Source organism: Amborella trichopoda, chromosome 12 (genome assembly GCF_054954075.1).
Source record: "Amborella trichopoda isolate Santa Cruz 75 chromosome 12, AtrichopodaSantaCruz75HAP2 v2.0, whole genome shotgun sequence".
NCBI classification, from domain to species: Eukaryota; Viridiplantae; Streptophyta; class Magnoliopsida; order Amborellales; family Amborellaceae; genus Amborella; species Amborella trichopoda.
The window spans coordinates 46431544-46443845 of NC_142347.1; the positions used below are offsets into that span (position 1 = coordinate 46431544).

A 12302-nucleotide genomic window follows, 5' to 3' on the forward strand; every position below is an offset into this window, starting at 1 on the left:
ATTACTCGTGAAATTTTTGCCCTTGGGAGAAATGAACACTATGATCCCGTAGGAGCATGAAATCATTTGGCTAAAACATTTACAAATTCGTCGTCCGACGTATCGAAGCGTTTGCTTCCCGCTCCCTCGCATATCCACTCCCAGTGGTGGCTGTGTTTTGATAATGGGCCAATGAGGATGTTACCCATACAAGAAGCCCTAATTCTCTATAACCTACCCCTGGTTCCATTTCGAAATCCTAATTCTCTTTCTCTAGGCCCTAAAATTCTCTGCTCTGCTCCTTTCATCTCTCGGAGAAGAAACCCTGATTTTCGTGATCCTTCGAAGTTCAATCTCAGGAACTTAACATGCAGAATCGTGGAGCTTACGAGAAGGAGACAGCTTCATCAGGTTACCAGAGCTTAATTTTCTTCCTGAATTTCTTGTTTATCTGGTAGTATTTAATTTTGTGAGATCTCATTTTTGTGAATTAACTGTTTCACACTTTTATAATATGGATTCTTTCTTTCTTTCTATTTAAAATTTAAAATTTAAAATTGACAATTTCTGTATTTCTATCCATCATTTTTCTGAACTTTATTTTGTTCTTGAGTTTCTTGTATATTTGATAATATATTCTATTTAAGAAATTTTTGTCTTTTTCTTTATTTGTGATTGAAAAATCGTCTCCTTTGTTTTAGTGATCACGTATCTGAATTTGACTTAGTCTTCAATTTCTGATTTATTTGATGACTCTTAACTTTTTGCTGATGTTTTCTCGAATTTCTGTTTTATTTGATCACTTCGAATTTTTTGCTATATCCATTTTACGAGTTTGTAGTCTTTCACCCCTCTTGTAATCCCCAATTCTCTTTTCCTTGGTTTATTTTTTATTTTTCCCTAAAAGATAGCTTTTCCTTTTTTTTTTCGGTTAAGTCAGTGGGGATGACGAGCCCCAACCTGTTTTTGAAATAGTGAATTTTTTAATCCATTAGTGAAAATGGAGGTTATGACGTTTAACTGGGGCTCAGGTGGGACTACCAGCACGACCCCAGCCCCATTCCCAAGAGAGCTTTTCTCCTTTTAGATAAATCTTTTTTCTGACTTTGCTGTATTTCTCTTGGAGTATCTTACTTGTTTGATCACTTTTTGTAGCAAACTTTTACCTTCTTATTGAATTTTAGGTGTTCGAAGAGGTGGCAAGTGCAAAGAGGCAATATGGGGAACTGAACACAATAACCATGAATGCTGTTATGGAGGCTTGTGTTCATTGTGGAGATGTGGATTTAGCGATTAGGGTTTTTCTCGAGATGTCGAGACCTGGTGGATGTGGAGTTGATTACATCACGTTCACAACCCTCCTGAAGGTAGTTTTGTTTGATTTATTTCTAGTCTTTTAGCCATCTTTTTGGTCATTTTTTGGCCATTTTTTGGCTTGATTTATATCCTTTTTCCCATTTTGTTTACATTTTTTTTATGGGTGGTTTTCTTTTAACATATATTGTCTTTCATATGTTGTTACTTGATTGTCATGGAAATTATTGGACATAGTATGAATTATGTTATAGATATGGACTTCCTGGGGATAATACTTTAAAAAGAAATATATTTGATTTCTTCTCCCTCCTGAGAGAATATTGACTATCACCGTTCTATTGACATTGATATTCTGTCTGTTAAGAATACAAAGTATTTAACTTCAGAAAAAGGTTTTCTCTTCGTCATGTTTATATGAGGATTAATTGATTTGGGTTTTCATTCTTTGGTATATTTCTACCTATGACTTCACATTGGTTTTCTTGTTACGATGTACTTCATTTCATTCTTAAGCAACTACCTTTGCTAAAATCTCTGTCTTGATAATTTGATTCTTCTGACTTAAATAGGGAACTTACAAATTCTTTTATTGTTTGTGTTTGTGCCTTACTGTTGTTTTCCTTACATCTCTCTTATCAAAATGTTACATATATAAGGCTTTAGTTTCTTGAAGTGCTCCGTCTTATATTCCAATATGGTCAGTCCTCTAATATTAATTTTGTGAAGGGTTTAGGGGAGGCTCGAAGATTTGATGAGGCATTTCAAATGCTTGAATCTGTGGAAGATGGTTCTGCTGTTGGAAATCTGAAGATGTCTCCTCCACTTGTTTATGCTTTATTAAATACTTTACTTGATGCTGGTAAATATTTCTATCAACTTATAGCATGCTTGCACTTGTGTACTCTATGTGTGTAACTGTTGTGCATTGTATATAGCAGTTGCTTGAATTTGTTTCACTGGATGGTAACCAATTTTTAAAGTGCAGTCCTTCATTTGTTTTTTATTTATTTATTGCAAGCTATTGAAACCTATGCCGAGATGCTGCCCATTTGGTCACTAAAATATATAATACCAATTTTGTCAAAACTGAACTTTAAGAAAAAAGGAGACAATATTTTAAGATATACTTGACTGGGGCTTCATTTAGTGCAGGAGATTTACGCCGTGCCAAGGGTCTTCTTGCACGCTATCGATCTTTCCTTCATGAGAGGGGTCCCTCAATCCTAACGTATAATCTACTGATCAAGGTTCATGGCCTTTTCTGTTCACTGCACAGGGAACCATGTTATGCTTTCCATCTCTTAAAGAGTGTTTAATTTTGTCTAAAGTTGTTGAATATATTCTATAATTTGTGAATACTTAGAATGTGTCTTCACATTTTTTTGATGCCTACCTTATGCATTTATTATGTAACATGATATCTGGGAGTTTATTACTGTGATTTATGAAAAATTTATTTCTTTCTTTGTAGGGATATACAAACTCGGAGAAGCCTTTGGATGCTCTTTCTGTGTATGATGAGATGCTTCGTGAAGGGTTGAAACCTGACAGGCTTACTTATAATACACTGCTACTGGCATGTGTGAAGTCTGGAGAAATGGACATTGCAATGCGCCTTTTTAGAGAAATGAAGGTATTAAGAAAACATTTGATATATTGAATATCATTGAAATTAGATGCTTCTGGTACTAGAAATTATTTTGTTACGATGGTGATGCAAAATTGTCATGCTATTTATTGCAGGAAAAGGCACAAAGGAATGGTGATCCTGAGCTTTTTCCTGATGTGGTCACTTATACAACCTTACTCAAAGTAACTTGTCCCTCACACCTTCGGTTTATGATCCTTTAGTGTAATGCTGTTACATGGGACAATTAAACCACCTTCTTAGGGTTAGTTGTGGCCCACTGGCCCTTCAATTTTTTCCACGACTCTTATTTCATCCTTGTGTTTGCACATTTGTTCCATGTTAGAATGTGTACCTATAAGGAAACTCTCATTGATTAAGGACAAACCATAAATAACCTCATAAACTAATTACAAAATGGAGGCTTTTGTTTATTAAAAACGAAACAGGATTGGCTTGAACAGTTATTTATGAAAAGCCCACCTTTGATTCCCAAAATAGTTGGGCCCAAAAATAAGAACAAAACTATCTTCCTTTTGCCAGCCTGATGAGGAGAGCTGTAAAAATCATTGTCAGATTTCTCTGGAACATTGAGGGAATCCTTTCCTTTATGTGTCTGTAGTGGTCAAATTTTTGTTGGAGGAAAATACCAGATGTTGTTTTTGCTTTCTTAGTAATCTTTGTTTCGGGGATTCTGAGGTGGAAGAAATGTGTGATTTCTAATAAGGAAGTAAAAGCATCCTTGGGAAGATTGCAATCCGGATATTCCTTTTAATTTTTGGTGATGATAGGCTTAAGGGTGAATTGTAATCTTGGATCATGGTCTTGTGAGGGGATTTAGACCAGTATTTGACAAATCTAACTGGTCGTCCCAGCTGATCTGGTCTGGTCCTTAACACTCATGCATATAATGAGTTAGAAATATATACTGCTATATTATGTGTGAAATTTTCTGTTGAAACATTAACCTTAGGTTGCTAGTTATTCATTTCTTTTGGCCTTGTATTGCATTGGTAATTTTAGTTTGTTGCAGACCAGCAGTATTGATGTGATGGCCTTTAGACAATATAGTTGAATGGAAGGATCTGCATTTCTGGGCCAAGCTTCATATAAGTGTATTTTTCCACTGATCACCATTGACTATCTACCATAGATTAGTCAATGGAGAGTAACAAGCAACCAAGGTGGAAAATACAATAATACCAGCATTATTTTTCATGGTTCTGGCATATTGTATTTTGCTATTACTAATAGCTAACAGAATGTTATGAAATTCCTTCATATTATCACCATATGTAGCATAATATTCATTCCATACTAGTTATCTTACTTTTCTTGGTGATTTTCTGAGCATGCCTATAAAAATTAGTGCTAGTTGAGGAATTATTTTTGTTGGCATGGATCATGCTCATTTTGTTTGTGGTGATTTTTGTTTTAATTTTTGTCATAACTGTCTTGATTTTATGGGTTATCTCATTTTCCTTTTTCTTTTCCTTTTTTGCTGGAGATCAACTCCATGTTTTACAATCTCTTCCTGAAGAGAATGTTGTTATGATGTACACTGTAGCATTGATTATCTTATAAAGGAATAAAAGAGTTCTCATTTCTAGGGTTTTGGGAATACCAGAGACCCATGTTCAGTGCTGCGAATCGTGGTTGAAATGAAAGAAATGCCAGATATGTTTATTGATCGAGTTGCCTATACAGCAATGCTTGATGCACTTCTAGAATGTGATGCAACAATGGGTATGTAATCTTAGGTGGGAGTTCTCGTCACATTTTTTTGGATAGTTTGTATTTTATTTTCTTTTGTGCATCTACCAATTCCAAAAAGACAAGACAGAGAAGGAGAAAGTGAGAACAAATCTGAAAAATAGAGGCTAAGTGTATACTCTTTAGTTGTCATTGATGTAATGAATCTTTTGCATGATTTTGATATCAGTGCATTGGAAATTTGTTTTTCTGTTTAGTGCAATAGTCTGCAATACAATCATAGTTTCAAGGACTTGAGGGCTAAGCATTCGAGGCATTCAAATTGAATGAAATCTTAACAGCTTTTCATTCTCTGATGTTTTTTGTTTTTTGAGAAATTCTCTGGTGTTTTTGTTCCAGACATGCATCATGTGAATTCTGCAAAAAATATGGAGATTTTGTGAACAGTTTGAATCTCATTTGGAATTGAGTTGGAATTTCTCATTCTTCTCACTATATAAGATGTTTATTATATCAATTGTTAGTTGTAATTTTATTGAATGTACCATCTTGTAGGAGCTCTTTGCATATTTGGAGAAATTTTGAAGAAATCAGGGGAATATCTGAACCTACGGCCGAAGCCCCATGTCTTCCTTGCACTGATGCGAGCTTTTGCACAAAATGGAGACTTTAGGATGGTTGAGAAACTGCATTTACGTATGCTTCCAGATTCTGTTGGTTGTATTTCTCCTGCAGTTCAAGTGGAAGCAGTCGAGCTTCTAATGGAAGCAGCCATTAATAATGGCTTGGTAGCACTCTATTTCTCACCTATTTAGATGTATTCTGCAGAACATCAAAATATTTAGCACTCTATTTCTCACCTCTTTAGATGTATTCTGCAAACATCAAAATATCTAGCAAAGTTCTCTTGGTACCAGTTTGCTGTTGTTGCATCACATGTTTTATATTGTTGACTTATTGCGAAATTCGTGATTCAAAAGGTTGGTATGTTTCGGTGCTTCAACAGGTGGATTTAGCAAGGAATATTCTTGGGGACATAAGTAAGAAGTGGAAATATATATCTTGGAGCAATCGAGGGCGAATGGTATCAAAAGAATGTCTTAGATTTTGTTTTTGGTGTAGTTTATTTCTCTGGTTCTTGTTTGACAATTAGTTCTTTGATTTAAATCTCTGATGGAAATTGTCAGACTTTGTCATACTCTTGGATTTATGTTTCAACTCATTACTGAAATGCTTGTAACTTTGACATGGCAGGTTGTTGTCCGTCTTGAGGCCAGGTCTAGATTCAACAACTTTATGTTTAGTCCGTATCTCCTTCCACAGGTATTGAACATCGATTTTTATTCAATGTGTCTCTCAATTGTTTGAGGTCAAAAAGTCCCCCTTGTTAGGAGTTTGGGCCGATGGTGCGGTCGAGCCCTTCCACCTAATTAAGTGGCTAGCCCCCCCAAAAAATGGAGGGATCTTTTTTTTACCTGACTGTTTCTATTATCTCTGATTCACTGGTGAACAATTGCCAATAAGGACAAAAGAAAATGCACTCAAGCTCTTAAAACAGTCTTTCTATCATTCGTCAAATAGATGGTTCAGACACAATCTTGAGGGGGGATTGATTTGGATCTAAGAATTTCATAAGTTTTAAAAAACTCTTTTTCAGTAAAATAAATCCTTTAGTGTTTTTTGATGGGTTGGCAATGTCTTGTAGGTGGTCGGAATGATCACATAATGTAGGTATGTATTCCTCTCATGGTTTCTGGAAATTTTCTTACAATGGCCTTCTTGTTTAGGTATCTCTTAGTGATCCAATTGAGAAGATTATGATCCCATTTAAAGAGGCAAATCCATTACCTGCAAGTGTGAACCTGAACAAAGTTGTAATGCGTTTCTTTTCGGATGATGTTGTTCCTATCAAGGATAACTGGGGCAACTGTGTTGGGGTCTTACATTGTGAGGACTGCACTGAGGTACCTCTCCTTGTCATCTGAGAGCTACTTACTCATTATGCTATGTTATGTTAAAAACCACAGTGAATTATGAGAAATTATTTAAGGGAAAGTATGGCTTATTTTAATGGGCTATTGAATGATACGCCCAAGCCTGTGTGTAGATGATTGGAGCTTAACTGGAGTAGGGAAACATTCACCAACTACAACTAATTGCCAACTGCCTTTCTGTGGCTAGTAAAATTTAGTTTCATCACAATCAACTCTTATGTTTTGCATTTGTAATATTTGAAAGATGCAAATTTTTTGTCTCGCATTTCTCAGCTTAAATAAATGGCACATTGTAAAATTTCGCTATTGATCACTGAAGAACTGTTACTCTAGTGGAAAGAAAAAAAATGTAAAATAAGGCTAAGCAAGATAAAATTGAAAAAATCATGAAGAAATAGATCTAGGGAGGAGGAATGGAGATTGCTTTGATCCTTTGGAGTGGTTGATGATATAATTGATTTGACCCTTAAAATATGTGGCTGATTTTGTAGTATCATTTATCTGTTGATGATCCAAAAGAGCACACTTTCTATATCTTGGGTCGATAATCCAGGAAAATAGAGAGATTGAGAAAGATGTCGTATATAAAATTAGAGCTAGGTGGGTGAAGGGGAGATGTGCAACCGGAATTTTATATGAACGCCGCATTCTAATAAAGCAGAAGGGAAGTCCTATAGGACAGCTGTGAGACCAGCTTTGCTCTATAGGGCGGAATGTTGGGTGGTCAAAAAACAATATACCCATAGAATGAGTGTAGAAAAGATGCGGATGTTGAGATGGATGAGTGACAAGACAAGAAAGGATAAAATTCGAAATGAATTCATTTGGAAAATTTTAGGTGTGGCACCAATAGGTGATAAGAGAGAGAGTAGACTTAGGTGGACTGGCCATGTGTGGCGCAAACCTAGTACAATATCTATTAAGAGGTGTGAGTTAGTTCAAGTAGAAGGCTCAAAAAGGGCAAGAGATAGGAGGACATGATTAGAAGTAGTGAGAAAAGATATGTGGATTTATGGACTCATTGAGGGTATGACCTTTAATAAAGCAGAATGCCGGATCAGGATTTGTTTAGCTGGCCCCAATTAGTTGGGAAAAGACTATGACGATGACGATTTATTTATGGGAAAAGTTTATATAGAGCCGAGCCTCTAAACAATCAAATTCGAGCCTACCTCAAAAATTTCACCAGAAGAGGTTGTTTTGATGCCTAATTATCTTCAAATTGATTATCTCGACATCAAGATGCACGATATGAGAAAAAATTGGATTTCAAGTTTTGGAAGTAGTGTATTTTGTAACGCATTTTTGGACCGTCAATTTTAAAGATTTTCGGGATATACACTATTTTTGGAACTTTAAACTGTATAAATAAAGATGAAAATATATTTTAAGGCTATCGAAAAGATTTTCAGTATTGAAACTACATTTCTTGACACAATTTGAAGGTAGGCTCTAGTTTGATTGTTTAGAGCCTAGGCTCTGTACAAACGTCACCCTTTATTTATTGATGTTACTATTTGCTATCTCTTTGTTCTTCTAAAAATGTATAATAAATAATAAGAGCATTCAACTCTGTATTCCTCTTTTTGTTCTCTTAATTTTTCTTGACAGATACTTCTTAAATCAGTCCCTTTCTGATTTCAACGAGGTCGCAGAACTATACTTATTGTTTCCCAAGTTTTACGAGCTTTTTACTTGGTAGCTCTTACTTTTATGGATCTAAATGCTCAATGAATGTTGATGGAATTGGGTAAATCCCAACATATATGTATGAATAGATGTGACAGCAGGATTCTAATTTACGGACCTGGGATTTAAAACTCTCTCTCACACATGAAAATTATGTATGTTGGTTGTCATGAACCTATAGTGAGAAAATGACCACCGTCCTTATCATTTCCAGCTGAACGCACCTCTTTTGAGTATGATGCGAGGCCCACCTCCATGTGTGCCAGTCTCAACATCTATCGGTCGAGCCATTGATGTTCTCCTTGAAAAGCAACAAAAATTAATTGTAATAGTAAAATCTACTGATGTACATGAAAAGAGTTACAGTTCGGATTCAAAGCCAGTGGGGGTTTTCACTCGTAAACAATTGCTTAGACTCGCTATCCCCACATCAAAGGTTGAGAATGTTTCTTCAGATTGTACAGTTGATGAGTAACGAAACTGAATTATTTTTTACCAGAAGACGTTCTATGAGTTTAAAATAGCTACGAGGAGGAAGAAAAGGCTCTTTACAGTGATGGTATTTCGATTTTCAATATCCTAGGTTTTCCCAGGTCGTGCATGGTTTCTTGTTTAAATGATCCCTGAGTTCTCTTGTTTCCTTTTTTTTCTTTTAACATTCACAGGTGATACAGCAATTTTTTTCATGGAAGAAATAGATGAGAGGAGGAAGAAAATTTCCAGATTTCACATATAACGTTTGGGGGTAATTATGACTCTTTTGTACTAAAAGTAAACGATCTTATTGTATACGTTCTCTATTGCGGTATGTCCTCATACTATTTGCACCGGTAATTCTTGATGGATGGTTGAGAACTGTACAAGACAGGTCTTTTGTGACTTCTGTCAAACGGATAGGCACGAACTACATCTAGTAGTTGAATGTGTGAAAAAGAAATAAGAAAAAAAAGGATGAAGTTTTTATAAGGCCTAGGCTTTTTTAAAATAAAATAAAGCCTGAATCTCTATGATGGTTCTAAAATCAATTTCCAATCTCGACAATAAAATTTGAAACTCAACAAATGGTATTGATCTTGCAAATCTATAAACACTTATTTTTAGGGTGAAAGGGATAGTTTAGATAATTTGTTGCAATATATATTATTTTTAGAGTTTAAAATCTTAATTTTTTTTTCAATGTAAAGGTTTTTCAAAACTTGAATAGCCATTTAAAATGAGTAGTTATGAGGTGATGCTATACTTATTTTGATAGGGTTGGAGCGATCAAACCATTTTTCAAAATAAAAATTGAATATTTAGTAAATATTTGTTTATTTCAACATATTTGTTTTAGCTTGGGTGCCTAACAGGTTGATATGGTTACTCCTCTAATTACACAGTAGAAAATAGAAAATTCTCAAATATAATATTCATGGTCTTCTAAGTTATAGCAGCTTCATCAACGGCCTATAAAAGTTTTTTTTTTAAAAAAAAGACAACAAAAAAAAGATAGGGAATGTCTATGTTCAAACTTCCAAGGTTTTACAATGCAGTTGTTTCCAAGGTGCAACAAACAATTATAACGTCATCAGCAACTAAAACCATGGGAATCCTGGGCATTGAAATACACAGGATCATTCTTCATTTTATAAAGGTAAATATGAAATTTGACGGAGAAGAGTAATTATGATTTTGTATCAAAAGTGTATTTGTATATTTTTTAAAAAATATATTTGAAAATGGTGGCGATTAATCAAAACTTTATTGCAACTTTTTTTCTCCGCTAGAGCCTTTTCTTAAAGGTAGTGTTATCATGAGGTTTCTCCTCTGGCAAACGACATCAAGCCCTCCACTTTAGAATTCAATTTTTTTTTTTTTTTATAGATTGAGGACTCAAAAATATTTCAAAACCGAACAAATTCATTTCTACCCGAAAAAATTAATAGGGAGGTCCGAAAATATAACGGAAATTTTAAAATGATATGAATATGAGTCTTCTTAAGAGTATTTGAAGTGAATGACACATCATTTGTGGAGATGATATTCAAGATGGAACATTTTTAAGGTCTCGAATTTATTTTTTGAATCTTCGTCTTGGGGCTCCTGATAATGGATTTGCAAATTTTGAGTCCTCAATCCTCCAAGATATAAGGTCCACCGAGCGAACTTGGCCATGTCGGCGGTAGGGCCAGCTCGGTGTTCAACAGAATGGTATTTGTTGACTTTGGCCCAACACAGCCCAACCAGCTTGGCCCTGATAGGGTCAGGGTTGAGCTAGGGCTTCTTCGGCCCTCTCAGGGACAGTCTGGCAACCCAGCTTAGGCTGGGCCCGGTTGCCACCACCCCACACATGCCTAGAAAGGGTCGTCTCGAGCTTTCAGGATCCCACTACTAGTATTGGAATGTTATTTCTTCAATGTTATTCAATGGTACAAATGAGACTAAAGAATGCCCTGGAACTTAATCACAATGCTAGATGAAATCAAAGACATTGTGATGTGGCATGTTTCTATAAGACCTAGGCTTATTACTAGCACAAAGCAAAAAGAAAAATTAATCTATATACTCCCACATTATCATCGATTCAATTACCCATTTATTTATGTAGATATGAAGTTTCTATAAGGCCTACGCTTTATGAAAATAAAATAAAGAAAATTACAAATAACTTCGAAGATGTCAAGGATGGATTTTCTATGCAATTACTCTCAACCATTTTTTTTTTTTTTTATCCAGAATACCTTTTTCTAGTAAATACCCCCCTAAGTCAAAAAGTTTATTTATTTATAGACTAAAATGCCATTCCTTTATGTAAAAATTCATTTTGGCTTGATTTGACGTGCACTGTCAAACCCGAGTAGCAATTGTTGGACCCTTGCATTAATGCCAGACCGAACTTTGAATTACCGGGCACCTTATTCCAAAAAAATGAGTGTCAGACTGCCTCTCTAATAGCCAAAACCCTTTTTGTCCCATTAACTTGTACTGCCAGATCATCACTGTTATTTACCGGACCAACATTATACTGTCGGACCGCCCTAAGAATACACTGGACTGCCTTTTTATGGGAAAGAGAAGAGACGTGTATGGGTAAAAGTAAAGGAGGGTAGTTTAGACTTTTGTTGGGGTTGGAGGGATATTTGCGATAAAAGTGTATTTTGAGGGGAAAAAGTGAGAAAAAAGTTTGGCTGGGGTAACTTGTATTGTAAGTATGGGGAGTTATTTGTAATTTTTCTAATAAAATAAAGCCTCGCCTCAAATCCTCATCTCGAAAATACTTTCGGCGTTAGAAATTTCTATCATGGCTCTAAAATCAATTTTCAGCACCGACAATAAAATTTGAAACTAAAAAGATGATATAAATCTTATGGATCTATGAACACCTTTTTTTAGGGCAAAATTGAGGGTTTAGATGATTTCTTGTAATATACACTATTTTTAAATTTGAAATTCAATTTTTTTTACAACCATATTGTTTAAGCCGAGATGGTCGATTTAAAGGTTTTTTAACTCTTGTAATTTGCGATGAATTAAGGTGACGTTTTACTTATTTTGATAGGGCAGTTGCCCTATCAAACCATTTTCCTTTATGGAAAAGGATGTGGTTTCTATAAGATTGCAACTTTTAAAATTTTAATTAAAGCACGCCTCCAAAATTTATCATAACATGTAATTTTGATGTAAAATATTTTTAAGACTATCTCAAAATCTATTTTAAAATTTAATTATAAAATTGTAAACTCTAAAAATGGTTAAAATCAAGTAGATCTATAAACATATGAAAATCTTGAAAATGTACAGTCTAGATAATGTGTTGCAAAGATGCGTTATTTTTAGGAGTCGAATTCTTTTTTTTTTTAATATATTCATACATCTCGATGTCGAGATGATCAATTAAAAGATTTTTCAACATTAAAACAACCTTTTTTGAAGATTTTTGAGGTGCATCTTTAATTCTTATATGAACGATTTCCTTATGAAAGGGTATCCCTCTAAATTTCAAC

The 12302-nt window shown here is 34.8% G+C and overlaps 1 protein-coding gene across 19 annotated transcripts; it reads left to right on the forward strand.

Annotated features, from left to right (window-relative positions):
- Positions 1-142: 142 nt before the first annotated feature.
- LOC18435501 (pentatricopeptide (PPR) repeat-containing protein / CBS domain-containing protein) lies at positions 143-9285 on the forward strand. 19 transcript variants are annotated; one of them, XM_088854403.1, is made up of 12 exons: positions 143-390; positions 1164-1346; positions 2023-2155; positions 2444-2543; positions 2768-2929; positions 3040-3188; positions 4534-4669; positions 5192-5424; positions 5643-5720; positions 5891-5959; positions 6424-6600; positions 8534-9285. In XM_088854403.1, exons 6-12 carry the CDS (start codon positions 3162-3164, stop codon positions 8792-8794), a joined length of 981 nt encoding a protein of 326 aa, XP_088710529.1. In that variant the 5' UTR covers positions 143-390; positions 1164-1346; positions 2023-2155; positions 2444-2543; positions 2768-2929; positions 3040-3161; the 3' UTR covers positions 8795-9285. The 19 variants fall into 19 exon arrangements, with proteins under 19 accessions (XP_088710529.1, XP_088710521.1, XP_088710531.1 ...); XM_088854395.1 differs by having other exon boundaries at positions 3040-3108; XM_088854405.1 differs by having other exon boundaries at positions 3040-3108; positions 8985-9285.
- The last annotated feature ends 3017 nt before the right edge of the window (positions 9286-12302 follow it).